The following is a 21464-nucleotide window of genomic DNA, read 5'->3' as shown; positions in this document are numbered from 1 at the left end:
TTCTGCCTTTCCTTGAAGATTTTAGCTATTGAATTACTGTGCATTTCTTTCCACCAGGACTCCTGCCATTTAGAGGACTTTGCTTTTCATAAAGTCTATCCACACATCATCCTAGTCTCGGTTCTTTTATCTCCTTACTTTTCATAGATTTCTTCCCCAGCCTTGGCCATATACTTTCCTTGTCATACTTCATACCTTGTTAACCACAATAACTGCACTGCCTCCAAAAGCCCAATTTCCAGTACACCTCTTTCAAACCAACTTACTTCATCCACTAAGTCCCACTCCAGCAGTCTTTGAACCCACCTCCAATCCGCTGAGATCTGCCACCACTTTTCAAATGACCATCACCTGTCCCATGTTCCTACTTTCCTCCTTATCCATCACTATAATCATCTTCCTTGCATAATACCTTAATTCCTTTTCTCTTTCTGTCCCATTCATCTGACAATACCTTTAACTTTGGCTGAATCCAACTTCCCTCTTTTTCCATCTGTCCTGAACATGAGCAGCAAACATGATTGGAGAAAAATAAACCATTATCTTAGTTGGTCTTCACTAAACGTGTGACCATAAACCTCTGGTGGTCAGAACTAACTAGCAAGCCTACTGCATGTCCCATAGTTAGCTCTTGAAACTAATACTTCAAACCTCTCTTCCCCAATCTTCAACTCCTCCTCCCCTCACACTCTCAGCTGATAATTTCACTATATCTCTGAGAAAATAATCACCAGACCTTTCTCATACTCTATCATCAAATCTCCTAATACCTGTACCTAGTATTAAAATGAGTAAATTCTTCTAGTTTCTTAAGGTCACACCTCCTCCTCTTTTATAGTGGATCCCAGCCCTGGAAAAATTTGCTCCTGCGACTGTCCCTTCTCTCATTCACAACATCCCTTTGTCTCTCCATGGAACATTCGGTTTTAGACATAAACATATTGTGACATCTCTCATCTTAAAAGCAAACAAACAAACAAAAAAACCTTGATCTTCCATTCCCTCACCAGGCATCAAATAAATGTTTCAAAAGAATGAGTCCACTAGTATCTGCACTATCTCACCATCCCTTTGCTCTTGAACCCACTCACTTATCCTCACAGCACCTCTGAACTGTCCTTGCTAAGTCATCAAAGTCTTCCCTGTTACCAAAGCCAATGGTCACTTTCCACTCCCCATGTCACTTTACCTCTCAGCAGCATCTGACAGATCAGCATCAGTCCCTCCTTAAAAAAAAAACTTTCACTTGATTTTCAGGACACCCCACTTACCTGGGCTTCTTCCTACTGCCCCTCTTGTTCCCCAGAGCTATCTTAACCTTCTAAATGACCCGATCCTATATCATGGCATTAAATGTGATCCATGCATTCCTAATTCCTGAAAGAGTATTTCCAGTGTCCACTTCTCTCCTGGGCCCATGTTGCAGCTCCATCTTCCTATGAAATTATCTCCATTTGGAAGACTAATAAGATTCTTACACTTAACATATCCAAAGTCAAATTCTTTCCTTTAAATTTTTCCCTTTCAAAGTATGTTCCATTTCAGGAAATAGGACAACCCATTTGGTCAGGCAGCAAAACCTGAGATTGGAAAATAACCTCTGCTCTCCCGGCACCCCTATGCTCGCACCATGATGAGGCGCAAACAGGCGAAACCCAACACATCAACTTGGAGGAGGACCAGGGTGAACAGCAGCTGCAGCAGCAGCTCCAGAGTTTGCAGATGCAGCCCCAGCCCACCAGTGGCTGGGGAGCAATGGACCACCTGGGGACTGGCGATGACATGAATGGGAACTGAATGGCAGTAAAGAGGTCTCATCAGGAGGAGACTCACATCTGTGAAAAATGCTATGGAGAGTTCTTCAACCTCTCTGAGTTCTTAGAACATAAGAAAAATTGCACTAAACACCCACCTGTCCTTATTATGAATGACAGTGAGGGGCCGGTGCCTTACGAAGACTTCTCCTGGGCTGGGCCGAGCCACCAGCCACGCAGTTCAAGCAGTAAGGATAGTCATAGGGAGGATGGTGGCAGCTCAGGAGACATGAAGGAGAAGCAAGGGGCAGAGTCTGTCCTGTACTTAAAGACGGAGACTGCTCTGTCATCCACACCCCAGGACTTAAGCTATTTACCCAAAAGCAAAGTGGTCACTCTTCAAGCTCTACCACCCACCAAAGTGGCAAGTGAATCAGTGAGTGCAGGCGTGCTGCCTGCCCCCTGCCCGGTGCCACAGCATCCTATGGGGCCTGGAATAGATCCTGTGTCTGCAGCAGCAGCAGCAGCTACAGCAGATCCACGACCAGGTGAACATGCGGGCCTAGCCGGAGCTGACACCCTGAAGACCTTAGGCAGCCACGTGTCCCAGCAGGTTTCTGCGGCCTTGGCTTTGCTCAGCCAGAAATCTGGAAGCAAAGGTCTCTCTCTGGACACCTTGAAACAAGCCAAGCTACCTCACACAAACATCTCATCCACCACCAGCTCCGTGTCCCCGGGGCTGCTGTCCTTCGCCCTGAGGCCGGATGGACCGAGGGTGCTCCTGAGCCGCATCCCAGGTGCTTTCATACCCCCAGCCCCAAACTCTGTGCTCTTCTAGAGCCCTTTCTCCACTGTGCTGTTAGACCCGTCCAAGAAAGGGAAAGGGAAGCCACCCGTGTCTCCAGTGGATGTCAAACCCAAATACGAGGCCACCCTCTTAGAGGCACAAGTATAAGTAGCAAGGTTTTGGGGACTGATAGCTCCTTGCAGATCCACCTCCGTTCCCATGCTGGAGAGAGACCCTTCATGTGCTCTGTCTGTGGCCACCGGTTCACCACCAAGGGCAACCTCAAGGTACACTTTCATCGACACCCCCAGGGGAAGGCAAACCCCAGCTGTTTGCCAAGTTCCACGAAAAATTGATGGCAGGCAATGGTATTCACTATGCACTTTCTGTACCTCTCTCCATAGATGAATTGAGTCTCTCTCTAGACAGCAAACCTGTCCTGGTCACAGGGACACCCAATACAGGTCTTTCCCAGAATCTCTCTTTGGGGACTAACCCCAAGGACCTAATGAGTATCCCACTGGTCACCTACCTGTAGCCTGGGCCTTCTCCAGAAAGTGAGGATGGACCCCTACTCTCCAGGGTGGGTCAAACCATAACTCCCCAAGGGTTGGTAGTTTCTAAGGGAAAGGGGCACCTGAGCTAGGGTCAGAAACCCTCAAGTTGCAGCAGCTGGTAGAGACATTGGCAAGGCCACCACCAACCCCAACCCCAACAAATGTATCATTTGCCACTGTGTCTTAAGCTGCCAAAGCTCCCTCAAAATGCATTACCACACCCACACCGAGGAAAGGCCATTCTGCTGTAAAATCTGTGACCAAGCCTTCTCCACCAAAGGCAACCTGAAGACACACTGAACCAACACCTCCATGAAGACCAGCATTCGTGCCCCATCTGCCAGAAGTTTACCAATGCAGTCATGTTGCAGCAACATATTCAGATGCACATGGATGGTCAGATTCCCAACACACCCCGCTGAAGAGTCCCTGTGACTTTATGGATCCTGAGCTAATGACCGTCAGTGAGAATGGCAGCGCCGGTGCCATCTGTCCCGATGACACTATTGAAAGCATCAATGTAGACAAAGCTGCCTCCCAGGATGCTCCCAGAAACTCCTCGAAGGCCCCCATGCCTCTTCCAAGAATCCACTCCACATCACCCACACCAGGGTTCACCATAACGCCCCCCCCGTCCCCCCCCCCCCCCCGGATGCCTTGGGGAAGGTGGATCTTGCTCCTGTGGTCCTGCAGCAGCAGAGCAGCAGAGAAAATGATTCAGTGGAGAGCGATGGCTTGACCAATGACTCTTCCTCCTCAGTGATGGGACACCAGGAGTATCAGAGCCCAAGTCCAGTCATCCTGGAGACCACATCCTTTCAGGCCCTCTCCCCAGCCAATGGCCAAGCAGAAAGCATCAAGTCCAAGTCTCCTGATGCTGGCGACAAGCTTGGACAATAGCCGCACTGTGGAAGGTCAGAGCAGTCTTCGATCAACATCTGTCTGAGCCCAGCCAACCTATGTCAAAGTTCCTGGTGCGTTTGGACCTGCGATCATGTCTCCAGGCATGGCATCTTTGCTAGTGGTCCATCACATAGCCAGGGCAAGTGGCATGCCTACACGTGGTGTGGGAAGAACTTCTTGTTGGCCAGTGCCCTCCAGATTCATGAGCTGACTCACACTGGGGAGAAATCTTTTGTGTGTACATATGTGGGCGAGCTTTCACCACCAAAGGCAACTTGAAGGTCCACTCTATGACACATGGCACCAAAAACAGCAGAAGGAAGCTGGCCATTGAAAACACTGTGGCTCTTCTGGGAACAGATACAAAGAGGCTCCCAGAGGTGTTCCCCAAGGAAATCATGGCCCCTTCAGTGAACGTGAACCCTGTTGTGTGGAACCAGTACACCATCATGCTCAACTGTGTGATCTGGCCATGAAGACCAACCAGATCTCGGTGATCCCGAGCAGAGGCATTTCTACTCTCCCAGTTTCCCTGGGGGCCAGCTCCGTAGTCAATACCACCACCCTCTCCAATGGCTCCACTGGAACTGGACCTTTTGTTGTTGTTTTTAAGAACCCTTCTCCTCCTGTTTGTTTTTTTCCTTATGTGCAAATGTTTACAGTTGTGACCACAACCTCAGACTCGTCCTACAATCACGATGTTGCTATGCTGCTTTGTAAAACAAAACAAAAAACGCCAAACATACAAAATACAGACTATTATTTTTTATTTTAATTTTTGAAAAAAGTGTATGTAATAAGCAAATGCCGAAACATTGCCCTAATGGTTTAAGGAGGAAGAAGGAAAGACCCTAATTTCTGGGTGGAGGAGTCTTTTCCCCTCAGTGTGTAAATGTAGATCAAGACTTACATCAAGCCCTAACTGGTTTGGCTCCGTGGGTAGAGTGTCGGCCTGCGAACCGAAGGGTCCCTAGTTTGATCCTGACCAAGGGCACAGACCGCTGGTACATACTGCGGTTGCAGGCTTCTCTCTAGCCCCGGCCCTGGTCAGAGCTTGTGCAGGAGGCAACTAATGGATGTGCTTCTCTCACATCGATATTTTTCTGTCTCTCCCTCTCTCTAAAAATCAGTGGAAAATTATCGTGAGGATTTAAAAAAAACAAGACATATCAAAAGTTGGTCTCTGAGTTATTACACCTGACTTTAGGATAAAAAATATGTATTTTCCAAGTTGTGCCTTTCCTTCTGGAATTGTAAGTGAATACAATACTAGTACCTGTTTACGCGGTGAAGTATAGTTAGAGGACACACCGGATGCTTTCTCATTGTTATACCTTGTGAATGTATGATCTATGGAGAAAACCTGCTGATGCCGATAGTTGGAAAATACATTTTGGATACCCCCCCCCCCAGAAAAATCCCCCCAAAACCTGAAATTGATCTTTGATTGCTCTTTCTACCCCACATCCAACCCATCAACACATCCTGTAGGCTCTCTGAAATGCAAATGAGAGTAATCTAACTACTTTCTCACACCTCCATAGGACAATCCCTCTCTCTCCCACCCCCCAACTCTAAGACTAGAGTGCATCTACTCTGACCAACTGTAGTCATGTTCCACAGTTCAGTGATCCTTTTAAAACTCAGACTAGATCATGTTACTCCCTTGCCTGAAACCACCAGTGGCTTCCCATTATTCTCATGTGCAGAGAGGGGCCTCAATATGGTCCACAGAGCCATACAAGATCTGGCTTCCATCAACCTCCTTCACCTCATTTTCTAACTTTCCTTGCTCACTCTGCTCAACTACACTGGCCTTTTCCCTGTCCTCATTCATGCTAAGTATCCTCACTCCTCAGGACTTTTGTTCTCTTCATCCCAGTCACAAAGGCAACTCCGTAACTTCATTGAAGTCCCTGCTCAAAGTCCCCACCTCCAAGAATCCTTCCAAGTCCACTGGGTGTAAAATAGTCCTCCCAATTCACCATCCACTTTTCTTCTCAATAAGGCTATGTGATGTTATTATTCACAGATTTTATATTTGTGAATTTGCCTTTCTAAAATTTAGAAAAATGTTGAGTTGCCCAACACTTATGTTCCTAGATGAGGTCTAACAAGCCAACACTGCCTTTTAGTTCTTATACTTTTCTTTTTACAGTATATTTTGTCACATTTTTTCACTTTTTTGTGTGTTTTATTTTGTTGGTGATTCCACTGTTTAAAATGGCTCCCAAGTGTAGTGCTAAAGTGCTGTCCAGTGTTTCTAAGTGCGAGGTGTGACGTGCCTGATAGAGAAAATACAGAAAAAAGGTTAGACAAGCTTTGTTCACACCAGTTACAGTTCTATTGGGTTTGTGTCAATGTTAATGAACAACATATACATTAATATCACCCCCACCCCCCATCTCACCTTATCTGTGGTTTCACTTTCTGTGCTTACCTATGGTCCAAAATTATTAAATATAAATTTCCAGAATTAAAGTTTATACACTTTAAATTGCATGCTGTTCTGAGTAGCTTGATGAAATCTTGCACCATCCCACTCCATCCTGCTCAGAACATAAATCCTCCCTTTGTCCAGTGTCTCCATGCTGCAGATGTTCCTCATCCATCAGTCACTTAGTAGTCATCTCAGTTATCAGATCAACTGTTTTGGTATCACAGTGTTTATGTTAGAGGAAACTTTTAATAACTAGAGGCCCGGTGCACAAAATTCGTGAACAGGGTGGGGGGGGGTGTCCCTCAGCCCGGTCTGCACCCTCTTCAATCCGGGACCCCTGGGGGGATGTCCAACTGCCGGTTTGTGGGATGGGGCCTAAACCGGCAGTTGGACATCCCTCGCATAATTCAGAACCTCTGGCTCCTAACTGTTCACCTGCCTGCCTGCCTGATTGCCCCTAACTGCCTCTGTTTGCCAGCCTGGTTGCCCCCTAACTGTCCGGAAGGAAGTTGGACGTCCAGAAGATGTCTGGTTGAACTGGTCAATTAGCATATCACCCTTTATTAGTATCGATGGCCCCAAAGTGCAAGAGTAGTGATGCTGCAATTCAGAAGGGCTAGAGAAGCCATAAACTTTATCATAGGTTTGTATATATAGGGGAAAAGTCCATATAGGGGTTGGTACTATCTGCAGCTTGAGAAGGAACCACAGTATTACATAAGGTCTCTTTAAACAGAAACACACAAATAACAAGCTTATTTGTTGATCAATTGACAAAAATGTTGACTAGAGGCTCACAAAAACCTAACCTTCTATTTCCCCTAGGAGTAATGGTTCAGCATTAATGGTGAATTTAACAGAACTACCACAAAAAACAAGAACTGACTGTACTCATCTCCTATTACCACCTAACATTATAAAAGTAGCTCCTTGTTTAGAAAGTAAAACTCCTAAAGGGCAGAAATTTCTTTACTTTTTTTTTTTTTTTACTACCTTATCTCTAAGGTTTACAACAATGCATTAGCACTGAGCAGAAATCTAGAAATCCTTGAATGAACAATAACAAGTAAAGGATGGATAGGCAATTCCTCAGAGAAACTCAACTGGCCAATAAAGTTATATAAAATATCCATGCTAGTAATCATGGAAGTGTAAACAAAAACAGCTAAGAGTTTTCTTCCATCAATGCTACTACCTCGTGTTGGTGAGAGTTCAGGAACATTTTGTTCTTGACAAGGCTAGTGTATTATATTATAAACACTACCTAAAACATAGTAAGTTTTTCTAAGACAAATATAAATATTAAACTAATAAGAGTTAACAAGCATTCAACAACTCTCAAGGAGAACCAAAGGTAAAACCTTCAGTAACTTGTTTTTAAAAAAGTTTTAAAGTCAACTGTGCAATTATTAAGACTTTTTAAAAGTACATATCCTTTGACGGAGCAATTCCACTCCCAGGAAATAAGACCTGAATATGTGCAAAAATTGATCATCAAGGATAATCCCTGTAGCACAATTAACAATAAAACATTACAAATAACCTCAATATCTAAAGACTGGTGAAAAAATAAATAAAAAGGTAGTATTACATGGCTATCCAAAAATTGTCAAAAACTGTAAGATGGAAAAAAGGCTCACTAAACATTAAGTAAAAATAGATCAAATAGGCACACATAGTCACTTTTATTTCTTACAGTCCATATGCATAAAAATATGAAAATGTTTGTAGTTATTACCACCAAGTATGAAGATGGATGATCCAAAGTGTTGGTGTTTCTGTATTTCCCCTTCCAATAAGCATACATTATTTTTGTAATTTAAAAAATAGACCTAACTGGTTTGGCTCAGTGGATAGAGCATTGGCCTGTGGACTCAAGGGTCCCAGGTTCGATTCCGGTCAGGGGCATGTACCTTGGTTGCGGGCGCGTCCCCAGTCGGGGGTGTGCAGGGGGCAGCTGATCAATGTTTCTCTCTCATTGATGTTTCTGACTCCCTCTCCCTTTCTCTCTGTAAAAAATCAATAAAATATATATATTTTTTAAAATAAAAAATAATAAAATAAAAGGAGAGGGAGGTTTGGGAATAAATTAGACAAATCAATGATAAAATATTGGGTCCCTGATAAAGTATTCTACCCCAAGACTGCCATCCTTAAACCTTAGTAATTACTGCTACCAAGTCACTACAGCAGTGGTGCTGCTGGGCATCCCAACTTTCAATGAGGTTCAAGAGAGGGAACTATATTGGCAAGGTTAGCACTTTCAACTGCTGTAGTAACCACACTCCCCAGTTCTAGCTCTACAACTTTCTGTGCTGTCTCCTTACCTGTCACATGTGATAAAAGTATCAAGGTTTAAATGAACTGTTTCATAAATAACAGAACCTGACACACAGCAAGCTTTTTAAGCACTAGTTATTTTCTCCCAAAACAGAACTGTTGGATGGTGCCCTATTTTGGTTACAGAAAAAATCTCTTTGAAAGACATAAACTCATGATAATGTAAATTCTTTGCCCATCAATGCAAAAATAGATTACTTTTTCCTATTATAGGTCATTAATTGATTACTACCATTATTTACATTTCTAGTAACAGGTTTTCTGCCACCCTTTGTAAGGAGAGAAAAAAGGAGACTAGTTGTATGGGGGAAGTTTACATTCCACTCTTATACAAGACCATAGAACCATTAGCAAAACAGTCACACAATCATATACATATACAGTGACTTAAGTTTATATAAACTAGTTTTTCCTGAGAAATGTAGGAACTTAATGTACCCAAGCTATACAAATTGCCAGAAACTAGACACCACTTTTCATTTTTATGTTTTGAAATCCTCATTGTCTTATAAATAAAAAATGAAATTGACAAGGAGAACAGATTCCTAGTCATTTTAATTTGTAAAACAAATTACAAGCTTTATGGGCAGAACTGAAGGCAAAACCTTCAGCTGCTTACATTTTGATCATGACAAGGCCAGTGTATAAACACTACTCAAGAACATAATAAGTTTTTCCAAGACAATAATAAATATTAAAGCATTAATAAACATTCAACAACTCTCAAACAGATAGTCATCAAAAAAAGGCAAGTCTAATGTGTCATTTGCTAAAGAATTTAATGCTGAAGTGGAAAAAAACTCATCAAAAACATCAGTCTTCAGGGAACTTTCCAAGTTCAATGTTCTATCACATTCATTATTTGTTAGTGGGTCTGGCTGAACTTGACACAGATTTTTCTTGGTAGGGCTGCAATAATTATGGTCCTGTCTCAGGTGTGTGTTTGGGGGAATACCATTTAATTCACTAGGTACTGGTGCTGGGATATGGTTATTTCCCATTTCTAAATATCTAAAGTCAGCCTCCCTATTTTCTGAGAGTTCTGTACAAACAGTTGTAGGAGACAATAATTCTGCTAAAATTTCTTCATGAGTTTGACCACTATATGGAGAAACACTAGCAACAGTGGTTCTTCCAGATTTATTATCAGCAATATCAATTTGATATTGCAGTTCTTTTAACACATCTTCTATTGACTGGCCATCATTTGGAGACCCACAATGAGAAACTTGCTCTAAATTCTCACTTGTGAGTTTTCCATGTTGGGGGGAAGACATAAGAGCAGCTAATTTCTTCTTTTTTGCCTTAAGTTTTTTAAGAAGTTTTAGACGAAGTTTATGAATCTGACCCTCAATGGAGTCCTCATGGTTTGCTAAAGAAACACCATTTTCGTTTCCACCAGATCTGTGGTTGAGGTGAACTCCATATGAGGCATTTTCATGTTTCTTCAAAACTTCCAGGTCAGCATTAACATCAGCATGTGGAGAAGCCATGCTACCTGATGATGGAAGACTTGGTGGAGGGTTACTGGCTGGAGAAGGCTTACTTGCACGAGGTTTCCTGGATGCCCGGTGAGCCTTCTGGTTCACACCTTTAGTTTTATAGCCACCAAAATTACTTGCCCCCTTAACCGAATGCTGCAAATCAGTTATAGCATTTCTATTATGAGCTGAAACACAAGGTGGCAAAAAAGACGCACCCTTGCTTAATAAGCCTTTAACCCAACTTCCCATAAATGGTTTCTTCAGATTTTCTCTCTGAGATGGGTTCTGTGATGACTCAGCAATGGTTTGAGAAAATTTTCTCTTCAAATTAGGTACCTGAGGTGTAATGTGTTGTTCTGTTTTTAATTTCTCAGTTTTTGGTGAAAGAAAATGGTTGACAGGAACATCCTTCTCTAGGGCAACTGTACCTTCAATTTCTACTGACTTTACTCCCTGTATAGGACCAGTAGCATGAACATTAGTCACAGAGTTAGTAATTATAGTATTTTCTGAATTTGGCTGTACTGATTGCATGTTTGTACTTATAATCGGAGAAGGAAAGCTTAAGTCTACAAATTGGTCTTGGTTAAACTTTTCCTTACATGGAGCTGATACTAAAGAAGCCATTAGTGACTCTGGCGGTTGCAAAGTATTTGTTTTGATGACTACTCCATTTTCTGCCACAGGTGTATTTTCTAATAGGAAACCTTCAGAGTTAACCTGTACTTTTTCAAGTGTCAAAGGTATAATATCATTGCCAATCAAACCTTTTGGAACTGAAAGTAAATGAGGCTGATGAGCTACAGCTTTATCCTGGGAAAGAGTATTAGTAGTAACTGATGTATTTTGGGAGTACGTTCCTGAAGGTATTTCAGCTGAGGAAGCATCACCCGTAAAAGGCAATGCTGGAGGTGGCTGTTTCTCATCACTGAAAGCATGTTGATCATTAGTCTTTTGAAGTGAAAGACAGGCAGATGCTTTATCTGTCATTTGGGCTGTTTTTCTTTCCCAAATAACAATATGTATCTCTGAAGGAGGAACTTCAAATTCCTTATACCTTTTACAACATGGGCCTTTTAGGTCATCACATTCCAGCCAACTTCCTGGGGAATGAGGGAGAAAATGAAAGATCAGACATTTAAAACCACCACCCTAGGTTAACTTTCTTCTGGCCACTAAAACTGCTATATCATTGAATATCTACTGAAGAGAATAATAGAAATCATGACCATATCCTCTTGTCACCATTTTTCCCTGCCAAGTCTTAAAAGTCCTTACTGGATAATGAAAGTTATGGACTAGCATCCAGAAATTTGAAAAAGAATTTTTACTCTTTCTTGAAAGGCAAAAGTCAAGAAAGACAAATATTTAACTTTTGGGACTTAGAATACAGTATCACCTAATTTACCCAACAAAATCAGATTTTTCCCATATATGAGTCCTCAAGATAAATGAAGCTGTTACCTCAAGTACTAACGTTTGTTCCAATTCCTATTTTCTTTTATTTTTTGGTTTAAAAAAAAAACTTAGGAAGGTAGGTGTCTACTTTTTTTCCTGAACCTAAGTTTTCTCATTTGTCAAGAGGGAATGGGATGATGAATACAAGAGAAGAGGTTAACCCCCTCTACACACAAATCCACCCCAAACAAAACCATTCACTAAGTTTATGTGAATACCAGTACACCCTCATAAACTACCTGAACACATTACTTCGCAATCTATACCCATAAAAACTTTGAGAATCTTTTGTTTGCCTTGGTCATGTGCACATAAGAAACACCTGATTAATATCTGGGCCCAATCCCCAGAGACAGACCATTGGTCTAGGGCAGTGCTCGGCAAACTCATTAGTCAACAGAGCCAAATACCAACAGTACAACGATTGAAATTTCTTTTGAGAGCCAAAAACTGACTTCTGCGCATGGGTCACGAAGTTTCAATTGCACTGTATGTGCGCACACCCGCACGTGGTATTTTGTGGAAGAGCCACACTCAAGGGGCCAAAGAGCCGCATGTGGCTCGCGAGCTGCGGTTTGCCGACCACGGGTCTAGGGGAGAACCAAGACATTTTTAATAAGCTAACCATGATTTTTATATGTTGTCAAGGCTAGAAACCATCTAACCTCTTTTACCTAAAGAGGATTTTTTCCTTCCCTGGAATACAATAAAAATTTGAAGTAAATGGGTTTATTAGTTTTTGTTTGCTATTCAGAACAACTTCCCCCAAATTCCGAAGTAGGGTAAAACTTTAAGGTAATTAATTACATTGATAATGCAAGCCTTAGTTGGCCAAGTACTTTTATAACACATTATAGTTTCACCCATCCAAACCATCCCAGAAGGAAAATATCAAATATAAACAATATCCAAACAATAAAAAATAGAAAAATAAAAAATATGAACAGCCCGATAGAACACTTTAAAGGGACTGAGTTGTCTTGTCTAAGACAAAGTGAACATTGTGAAGGAAAAAACTCAAGAGTAAACTACATCAGATAAATGAAAGGGGGAAATTAGCAAAATCCATGATTTGTGTTATTTATCTTTCTATTAAAAAGTTTATTTAAGTAAAGGCTTTATCTTGACTGAAGCTGTTCAGCAAACTATTTCACAGCGAGAGAAGATTACATAGTTTGTAATGTCTAATAGTTTTGGAAATAGATGTTTACTTTTATTTATATTACTAACAATTACAAAGTAAGTAAAACCTGTTCCTTTGGTTCATTCTCAATTAAAAACCTTTAGTTGTACTTTCTTTACAAATACAAGGTTATATACCTAGAAAACCAAATTACCACCATCCATTTTTCTATACTGAACATATATTACTCATACAATAAAAAAATAATAAAAACAAAGATATTAAGTGGAAAATAGCAAACTGTAAACCATTGGTAGTATATGATCTCATTTTTTGTCTAAAAAAGAAACACGCTTATGCATATGTGTGCACATAAATATGCTGACTGGCCCCTTCCCCGGCTGGCCCAGCCCCCAATCGGCCCCAAACAACCCGATTGGGCGCGGGGCCAGCCCACCAACCACCCATGCACGAATTTGTGCACCGGGCCTCTAGTATTATCATAAAAGAAAAAAAATTTTAACACTTACCATCAATACATAAAATCCACGTTATAAAATGATTATTTGCATGGTACTGAATTACAGAAGTTATTTGGTAAAGACAGCCTTCAAAAAGAAATGAGTAGTGTTGCAAGTTGTTATGTGGTAAGCCTTCTACAAAGTGCAACATGAATATGGGAGACATTCTGTGGGAGAAAAAGGCAAGAGAGATCAAACAATGTACCTGGTAATACAAAAGATGGTCTGGAGCTAGTAAGTCACACAGTGCTTTCAAGGCAAACCACACTAATTCTTCTTGAGCCTTCATTAAAAATGGAGAACTCTAAGACATGGGTACTGTTTAAACCCTTCTCAGAATGGGATCACTGACAGTTGGAAGCTATTATGCAATAAGGCCACAGACCATTAAACAAAAATTGCTCTGTAAACCGTGGTGCTGCTTCAGCTTAAAGATCTCCTGGGCCCTGGCCAGTGTGGCTTAGTTGGTTGGGTACAGTCTGTGCATCAAAAAGTTGCTGGCTCGATTCCCAGTCAGGGCATATGCCCAGGCTATAGGCTCGATCCTGGTAGAAGACGACGATTCTGGAGGAAGAGGAGGAGGACTGAGGCCGGGGAGGGAAGAGGAGGAAGAAGGTAGAGGAGGAAGAGGAAGAAGAAGAGGGGGGAGAGGAAGAAGAGGAGGAAGAAGAAAAGAAGGGAGAAGGAGAAGAAGATGATCTCTTGGTAACTACTTTGTAGAATCAAAGGAAAACTCCAGACCTATTGAAATTTTCTTGGCATCAAGTACCCAAATAACTGCTTTTGTTAGAGGGGATAGGTAATATGTAAAACAAAGTAACAAGCCCAAGATGTTCAAATAAACATTTAAAAACCCCAATATGCTAACATCTTCGTTATCTCAGGAAGTACAGAGGCCCATGAAATTAAAATCTCCATTTAGGAAAAGTTTAATTTGTAACTAAGTAGAAGAAAATACAAGATACTGGTTAATCTACTATAAACGTCAAGATATGCATATCAAAAATACATCATTACAAAAACATGGCTAGCCAGAAAACAGAACTCAAGATGAGCCTCAAGTAACTAAATTTAACAAAGCTCTCAGGATTTAAGAAAAATTTAAGGAATATTTAAACAGCTGTCAAAACGTAGTTTATAAAAATTTTTCAGTTGAAAAAGTACTTGAATCAATGTCTAAAATACCGATTATTCAGACTGACAAGGACAATTTGTAAATTATCTGTTGTCAATCATGGTTAGAAAATAATGAAATCTCCAAAATTTAAGTACCTACAAGTAAAAAGTCCTGCAAAACTATCCATAACACTCAAGTCCCATTGACCTATTTCATCAATCTAAGATACCACTGATTGTAAAATGTACCACTATAAAATAATACTGCAATTAAATTATAACAATTTAGATGTATTCCCATTTCAAATATGTTAAAATATGAAGAGTGTATCTTTGAATCAGCCATCCACAGTAAAACCAGAGATACATTCTCACAGTTGGAAAGGCCTCCCCTATAGGCACCTGCCTGACTCTGTAAGTACTAATATTTTGTTCTCTCTTGGTCTTATGATACTTTTTCAAGTTATCTTCTAAGGCTAGTTACTATTGTTGATCCCTAGCCTTCGAAATCTCAGTAGTGAGAGTTTACACATGGAAAGTGTTAAATAGGCAGCATTTCTTTCTTAATGGCATATTTAAAAAATAGTACAACTTATAAATGATGGCATGCTGGAGTCAATAAAATAAAGTATATGCCTCCTCCCCTTTTCCAGTTTATTTTCCTTGTGGTTCCACCAGACTCTAGTGTCCCTACAAGAGTATTCTCCTCCCCATAATTTCAGCTTGTCTCATTTCCAGTCTCTCAGGTGAGGGTAAAGTTTACCCTTAGGCAGCAACAGATTTTGTTCTCAGGCTCCTTCCTATCCATATGCTTGGAGTATCAAAGATGATGCTCAGAGTTGGGGATAGCAAGCCAGATTCTGAGTCAAGCATAAGAAAATTGGACGGGGAGGGTTAACGGAACTGGAACCAGGAGAGTTCAAGCTAAGATCCATTTGCATTCACCTCCCTAACATGATGAGGTTCAACTCCTCCTAGTATAAGGACCAACCCTCACAAAGAAAAGAGAAAACAGAAAAAGAGAAAGGAAGTACACAGGGACTGTGCTATCTGCCCTGACCTGCTACCAAAGACAGAAGAGGACACCGAGTCTCTGATGCACACAGAGCAGCCATGGTCTTGTGCTAATGGCCTGGAGTAAAAGTTTTTAACTTTCACCCCAACTAACATAATATAATAATTCATATTTTAGAAAATGTAAATTTATTACTTCTGAACTATAATAATGTAGATTTTAGGCAGAAAAAAAGTCTGCAAATGTAATTTTAAAACCTCATTACATTTTAGATATATTACATCATTGAATTATTTCAGATTAACAAAAATAAAAAATCTGAATAAAATCAGGTGTAATTCAAATATTTAGAATTGGTTCATGTTAATGGTAAACAAGAAAATATATCTTTAGAAAATTTCAACAGTTCAGCAAGGGTTTTCAAACATGTTCTTCAGAGGTAGTTCAAGTGGATCTCATAAAAATAATAAAGCATTTTCTACCAAAAAATGAAAAGTTAAATTAAGAAACATAATTTTACCTATTTAATATATCAGTATTCCATCCAAAGTTTTGTAGGAAAAAGAGACTTTAAAAAGTCTCAAAATAATTGTATCAGATATTTTAATAAGCTCTACAAGCATAAAACAGAAATGTCTTATTTCTCTTCATACCACTCATCTATCTTTTATAAACAGTTAAAAAAAAATGTTAAAATTGAAATTTAAATAAATATGCTTTTCAGATGACAATCCAGGATAGTGTATAACCAGACTCCTAAAGATCATGGCAGTAATGAAAATGAGATGGTCATTTCAAGAGTTGGTGAAGCTGTGGCCTATTTGCTCTGTGGTTAGAGCATCAGCCCGAGAACCAAAAGTTGCGGGTTTGATTCCCGATCAAGGGTACATACATACCTTGGTTGCAGGTTTGACCCCCAGCCATAATTGGGGCGCTTGCAGGAAGCAAGCAATTGATGTGTCTTTCTTAAGTCAATGTTTCCCTCTCTCTCTCCCCTTCCTTCCTCCCTTTCACCCTCTCTGAAAAAAATCAATGGAAAAAATATCCTCAGATGAGGATTAAAAAAAATTTTTTTAAGAGTTGGTGAAGTAAAATTAAATCAGATTCTAAATTGGTGCTCTATGTCACCACCATGCTCTGAATGAAATTCCCAAACAAGTTACTTAAAGAAAAGTAGCAGATGTGAACCCACTAAATTATCATTCATTTGATTTCCCAATTCTTTTTCTAATGGGAACACTTTCTGATTGTAGAGTTAGAGATAAGGCCAACAGAGAATGAACATTAAAGAGGAGGTACACCTGTGTGAGCGTACTGACAAGAGATAAACTACCTAAAATGGAATTAGCCTGTGAGTTTAAGGGGCTTCTGGTGCCACTGGAAAAGGTAATTCTGACCAGTCCTCCCACTGAGAATAAATAGAAAAGCTGGCAGAACATAATATAAGACATCTGCTTAAGGGCAGCAGAAAGCTTACAAGAGGATGAGGAATCAGCAGGCCAACGTCTGGGTGATGGAAATTCAGACTGATGAGCCTGTAGCTCATCTCTGAATCACGAGTTCTTGAAGTTAGATTAAAGAAATGCCAGAATTCTAGTAACTGCAGGCACTTGGCAGAGGAGAGAAAAATTGATGTTTAATATTCTTAAAGGGAGACAAAGTCAGAAGAACAAAAGACAGTAGGAGAGTGGGGTGAGATAATCACCCTGAGTGCGCTCTTCAGTGACATTTCACCTAGGAGACAGCCTGCTTGTTGGCCAAAGTTCCTAACAGAAAAGCATTTTGGCAATTCATAAATATGTGTTAACTCAAACTCCTGAAAAGTAGTTTGCAGTCATCACTTTCAATACTACACATTAAAAAAATATGTAAATACACCTTCATTTTATTTTAAAATTAGTAAATTAATTTTAACTCACTTTTTCAATACCATTTTTCTTATTTGTGACTTATTGTTGCAATTGCTACAGGGACCAAAATGGGCAGCATTAAGTGGGTGCCACTCAGGAACAAGATCTGTAAAGGTGACCAGATTCTTCATACAGCTAAAAAAAAAAGGGGGAGAGGGGGGCATAAATTTATTTACATTAAATTCATTCATGTTAATTTAAATCAATGTCTAAAATAGAAGGTACTGCCCTGGCCGGGTGGCTTAGTTGGTTGGAGTGTATTCCCATACACCAAAAGGTTTCAGGTTCAATTCCCTGTCAGGGTGCATACAGGAGGCAACCAATCAATGTTTCTTTCTCACATAGATCTCCCTCCCTCCCTCCTTCCCTCCTAGAAATCAGTAAAAACATATCCTTGGGTGAGAATTAAAAAAAGAAAGTTATTAAAATAAATGGTACTTTCCTTCACTTGTTTATTCATATTTAACCTATCCCCCAAAACATAAAATAAATAGGCTGATGTTGCTTCCTAACCCTGGTAAAATACTTTGTGAAGACTCTCCACATGAATTACCTACCGTTTTCCAGCTATGAGAAAAAGGACATGTTAGAGACAGGGAGGGTTTCTCAAGAGGAGTGCCACTGACATTTTGCACTGCGCACTCCTCTGTTGTGGGGACTGTCCTGTGCACTGTAGGATGTTTAGCACTATGCCATGCTTGACCTCTGCACACTACATGCCAGTAACAGCCCCCAGCCGCAGCTCCCAGGACCTCCAGACATTGCCAAAGGTCCCACCCACGGCACACACAGTCATTCCTAGTTGAGACCCACTGTCCTAAGCTCTCAAATGTATTATAAGAGCTGCACCCCTTACTCAAAAAAATTCACAATCTGGCTATCAGATTGTGACTCCCAAATTGCGAGAGGGCACAAGCCAGGGCGAGGGACCCCACCGATGCATGATCAGGGCCGGGGAGGGATGCGGAGGTTGGCCAGCCAGAGAGGGACTGGACCGCAGGAGGGCTCTAGGGCGTGTCCAGCCCTTCTCACTCAGTCCAGATCAGCCGGACCCCAGCAGCAAGCTAACCTACCGGTGGGAGCATCTGCCCCCTGGTGGTCAGTGCATGTCATAGCAAGTGGTTGAGCGGCCTTGGCATATCATTAGCATATTACCCTTTGATTGGTTGAATGGATGACTAGACACTTAGCACATTAGGCTTTTATTATATAGGATAACCTCAATTTAGATAATAAACATCTAAGTAACATTTTCTTCTCACATTTTAAGAAATAATTTCGAAAGACTTCAAATTTTCTAATTTACTAAGTAGGTGAGTTTAAGAAATGAGAAAAGGATTTATCTCTATTAATAAATGACTAACAGAACCAGTTCGGTAATCTTTTCAACCTTCAGCTAGCAACTTTCTCATATATTGACAAAGTGAGGGTATCCTGTCTGATGGAAACTTTCTCTCCCTATCACACCTCTTCTAAAACCTAATCTCCTGCATTATATGGTAGGTGTGTAGAAGCAAAAGAATCCTGCAGTTGCTTTCTTCTCCAGCCTCCTCATAAGTACTAATCGCAGGGCCATGTACACCAACCACGACCCCTCCAATAGGTGGCAGGGAAGTGCAAAGTATAGCTGACAGAGTATATGGAGGATTCTGGGGGCTAGCTGGTCTTTCGGGGACTAAGGTTAGGTACAGGAAAGCACCTGCTACCTCTGAGAGCTGCTGCCAAACTCTGGGAGACCAAAATAAATTTCCATATTAAAAACATAAACAAAAACCTGGTCTCTATCAGAAGAGTAAACAAAAACACAGTTTCAAGGGGTTCTGAGAGGTAATATTACTCAGCAGGGAATTCACAAAGGATTGGAGAGGATGGTTCTACTTTTCCCATTTGTCCCACTCACCACTGAAAACCTTAAGCAAACTCCCACTGGTAATCTATCAAACCATGCGTTTTCTTCCAGTTTTAAGAAGCAAGCAAATTGCAGTTTCTGGGGCTCAAATTCTTCCTTTTAACCTTAATGGTGGAGAGACTTCAAGATAGGGTGGGAAGTTTTATCAAGGGTAGAAGCAGCCATGGAGAAAGAGGTGTTATAAGTGGAAACAAGCTTTATTCAAATTTGGTTACTTAAAACCATTTTCAATAGAATGAATCCATTTTTAAAAATAGAAAAACAAACCTGTTTTGATACTTGTGTCCACACTGTGAACATTCAAAATTCCAAGAAAAAGAGTACGTGAAGAGCTTTTCAACGCGGGCTTCTATTCTTAGGAGCAGGGGAAATGCAATCACAGGGCTTTCCATGTCACCTTCAAAAAGAAAAGGAAAAATGATTGCTCATAATGAACCAAAAATGGTAAATCCAAATTATAAACCTGTTGTCTTTTCTCACTATACCTGGCCCAATTGTGAATAACATACTGTGGCATATATTCATATCCACATGTGACAGAGTATGCTATTCACAGTTGGGCAAGGGGAATTTTTTAAAGCATTTTTCTTAAAAATAAAAAAATGTCCATAATAGCCTGGCTGGTATGGCTCTATGGTTAGAGCGTTAGCCCCAGCACTTAAGGGTCTCAGGTTTGATTCGGGGTCATGGGCATGTACCTTGGTTGCAGGTTCAATCCCCGGCCAGGGACATGTGCAGGAGACAACCAATCAATGTGTGTCTCTCACACTGATGTTGCTATTTCCTCTCTCTCTCTCTCCCCCCCCCCTCCATCTCTCTAAAAAGTCAATGGAAAAAATATCCTCAGGTGAGGATTAACCAAAAAATAAAAACATAAAAAATGTCCACAATAAAGATTTAATTATCACTTCAGTCTCTTTCATTTTTCTTGGTGAACATGTATGAAAACTCCTTAAAGCAAGACACAAAAGATCCACACTATCTTCTCAAATTGCCTTAGCTTTTCTCAGGAAGAAAAATTCCTCAGAGCTATAATTACTCTCGAGTATTATGAAAACAAAATAAACATATGCCAATGGTTTGCTACAGATATAAGCCATTTCTATTCTGACTCTCTTGTTCTCCATGTGGCAAGAGCATGACACACAAGGGTAAAAGGACCATCTCAAATCTCCTTACTGACCACTCTTCTGACGTTCGACCCAGGAACCAAAGAGGTTGCTGCTTTGATTCCCAGCCAGGTCATATGCCCGGGATTGAAGGCTCACTCCCCAGTAGGAGTGTACACAGAAGGAAGCTGATCAATGATGATCTTCTCTCACTGATGTTTCTATTTCTCTATTCTTCTCCCTTCCTCTCTCTCTCTCAAAATCAATACAAACATATTAAAAAAAAAAAAAAAAAAGACTAGCAAAGATCTGAATTTTGTTGTCATTAAAACAAAAACTGAACCATGAATACTGTTTTCCAGTGTGAAGATCAGCAAGCAAGTTAAATAGGATTTACATTCTGCCCTTAATTTCCTTCTCCAATGGGTTTTTCTCCTGCTTGTCCTCAGGGGAGTTTAGATGCTAGAAAAAAATCTGAGTTCTTCCATCCCCTCTCTCCCCTGGGACAGTCTTACATCTAGTTCTCCTCTCAGCCGTCACCTTAGCAAGACCAAAAGGCAGAACAGTAATAGCTGTTATTGCCTAAACAGAATCTATAAATATCAGAAGTTATATAGGCTATTTTAATAGTCATCTTTGTGGTATAGTCCCGCTGCTATTTTTGCAAAAAAACATAAAGTCAAAACAAAAATTTTTTAATTGATTTCAGAGAGGAAGGGAGAGGGCAAGAGAGATAGAAACATCAATGATGAGAGAGAATCATTGATCAGCTGCCTCTGTCATGCCCCACACTGGGGATCAAGCCACAACCTGGGCATGGGCCCTGACCGGGAATCGAACTGTGATCCGCCCTGGTTCATAGGTCGATGCTCAATCACTGAGCCACACCAGCCAGGCAAAACAAAACATTTTCATAAATAGAAATAAATACAAATCAACCTCCTAAAATGAACATATGTAACACCACACGTGTAAACAGTATGCCGTGTAGCATGAGTCTGTAATTAGTTCTTAGCCTTTAAATGCTTACTCTATTGT

At 40.7% G+C, this 21464-nt stretch overlaps 1 protein-coding gene and 1 pseudogene across 4 annotated transcripts in view; one reads left to right on the top strand and one right to left on the bottom strand.

Annotated features, from left to right (window-relative positions):
* The first annotated feature begins 1630 nt into the window (after positions 1–1630).
* Positions 1631–7272, top strand: LOC307101131 (sal-like protein 4; annotated as a pseudogene). The gene is made up of 2 exons: positions 1631–4629; positions 7267–7272. The product of its transcript is annotated as a sal-like protein 4 (transcript).
* Positions 7273–9318: 2046 nt separating this feature from the next.
* Positions 9319–21464, bottom strand: part of USPL1 (ubiquitin specific peptidase like 1) — a 30708-nt gene continuing 18562 nt past the window's right edge. For all 3 annotated transcript variants that reach the window (XM_079774748.1, XM_079774750.1, XM_079774749.1), the window contains exons 6-9: positions 19585–19714; positions 17418–17543; positions 13377–13534; positions 9319–11368 (exon numbers count right to left, since the gene is read on the bottom strand). In XM_079774748.1, the coding sequence (XP_079630874.1) occupies positions 9495–11368; positions 13377–13534; positions 17418–17543; positions 19585–19714 (2288 nt within the window). In that variant the 3' untranslated portion in view covers positions 9319–9494. The remainder of the gene's footprint in view (positions 11369–13376; positions 13535–17417; positions 17544–19584; positions 19715–21464) is intronic.

The sequence above is a fragment of the Cnephaeus nilssonii genome (assembly GCF_951640355.1).
Source record: "Cnephaeus nilssonii genome assembly, chromosome: 6".
Taxonomy (NCBI): Eukaryota; Metazoa; Chordata; class Mammalia; order Chiroptera; family Vespertilionidae; genus Cnephaeus; species Cnephaeus nilssonii.
Note: the sequence above shows the minus strand (reverse complement) of the source record. Positions and strands in the feature narration are given on the sequence as shown.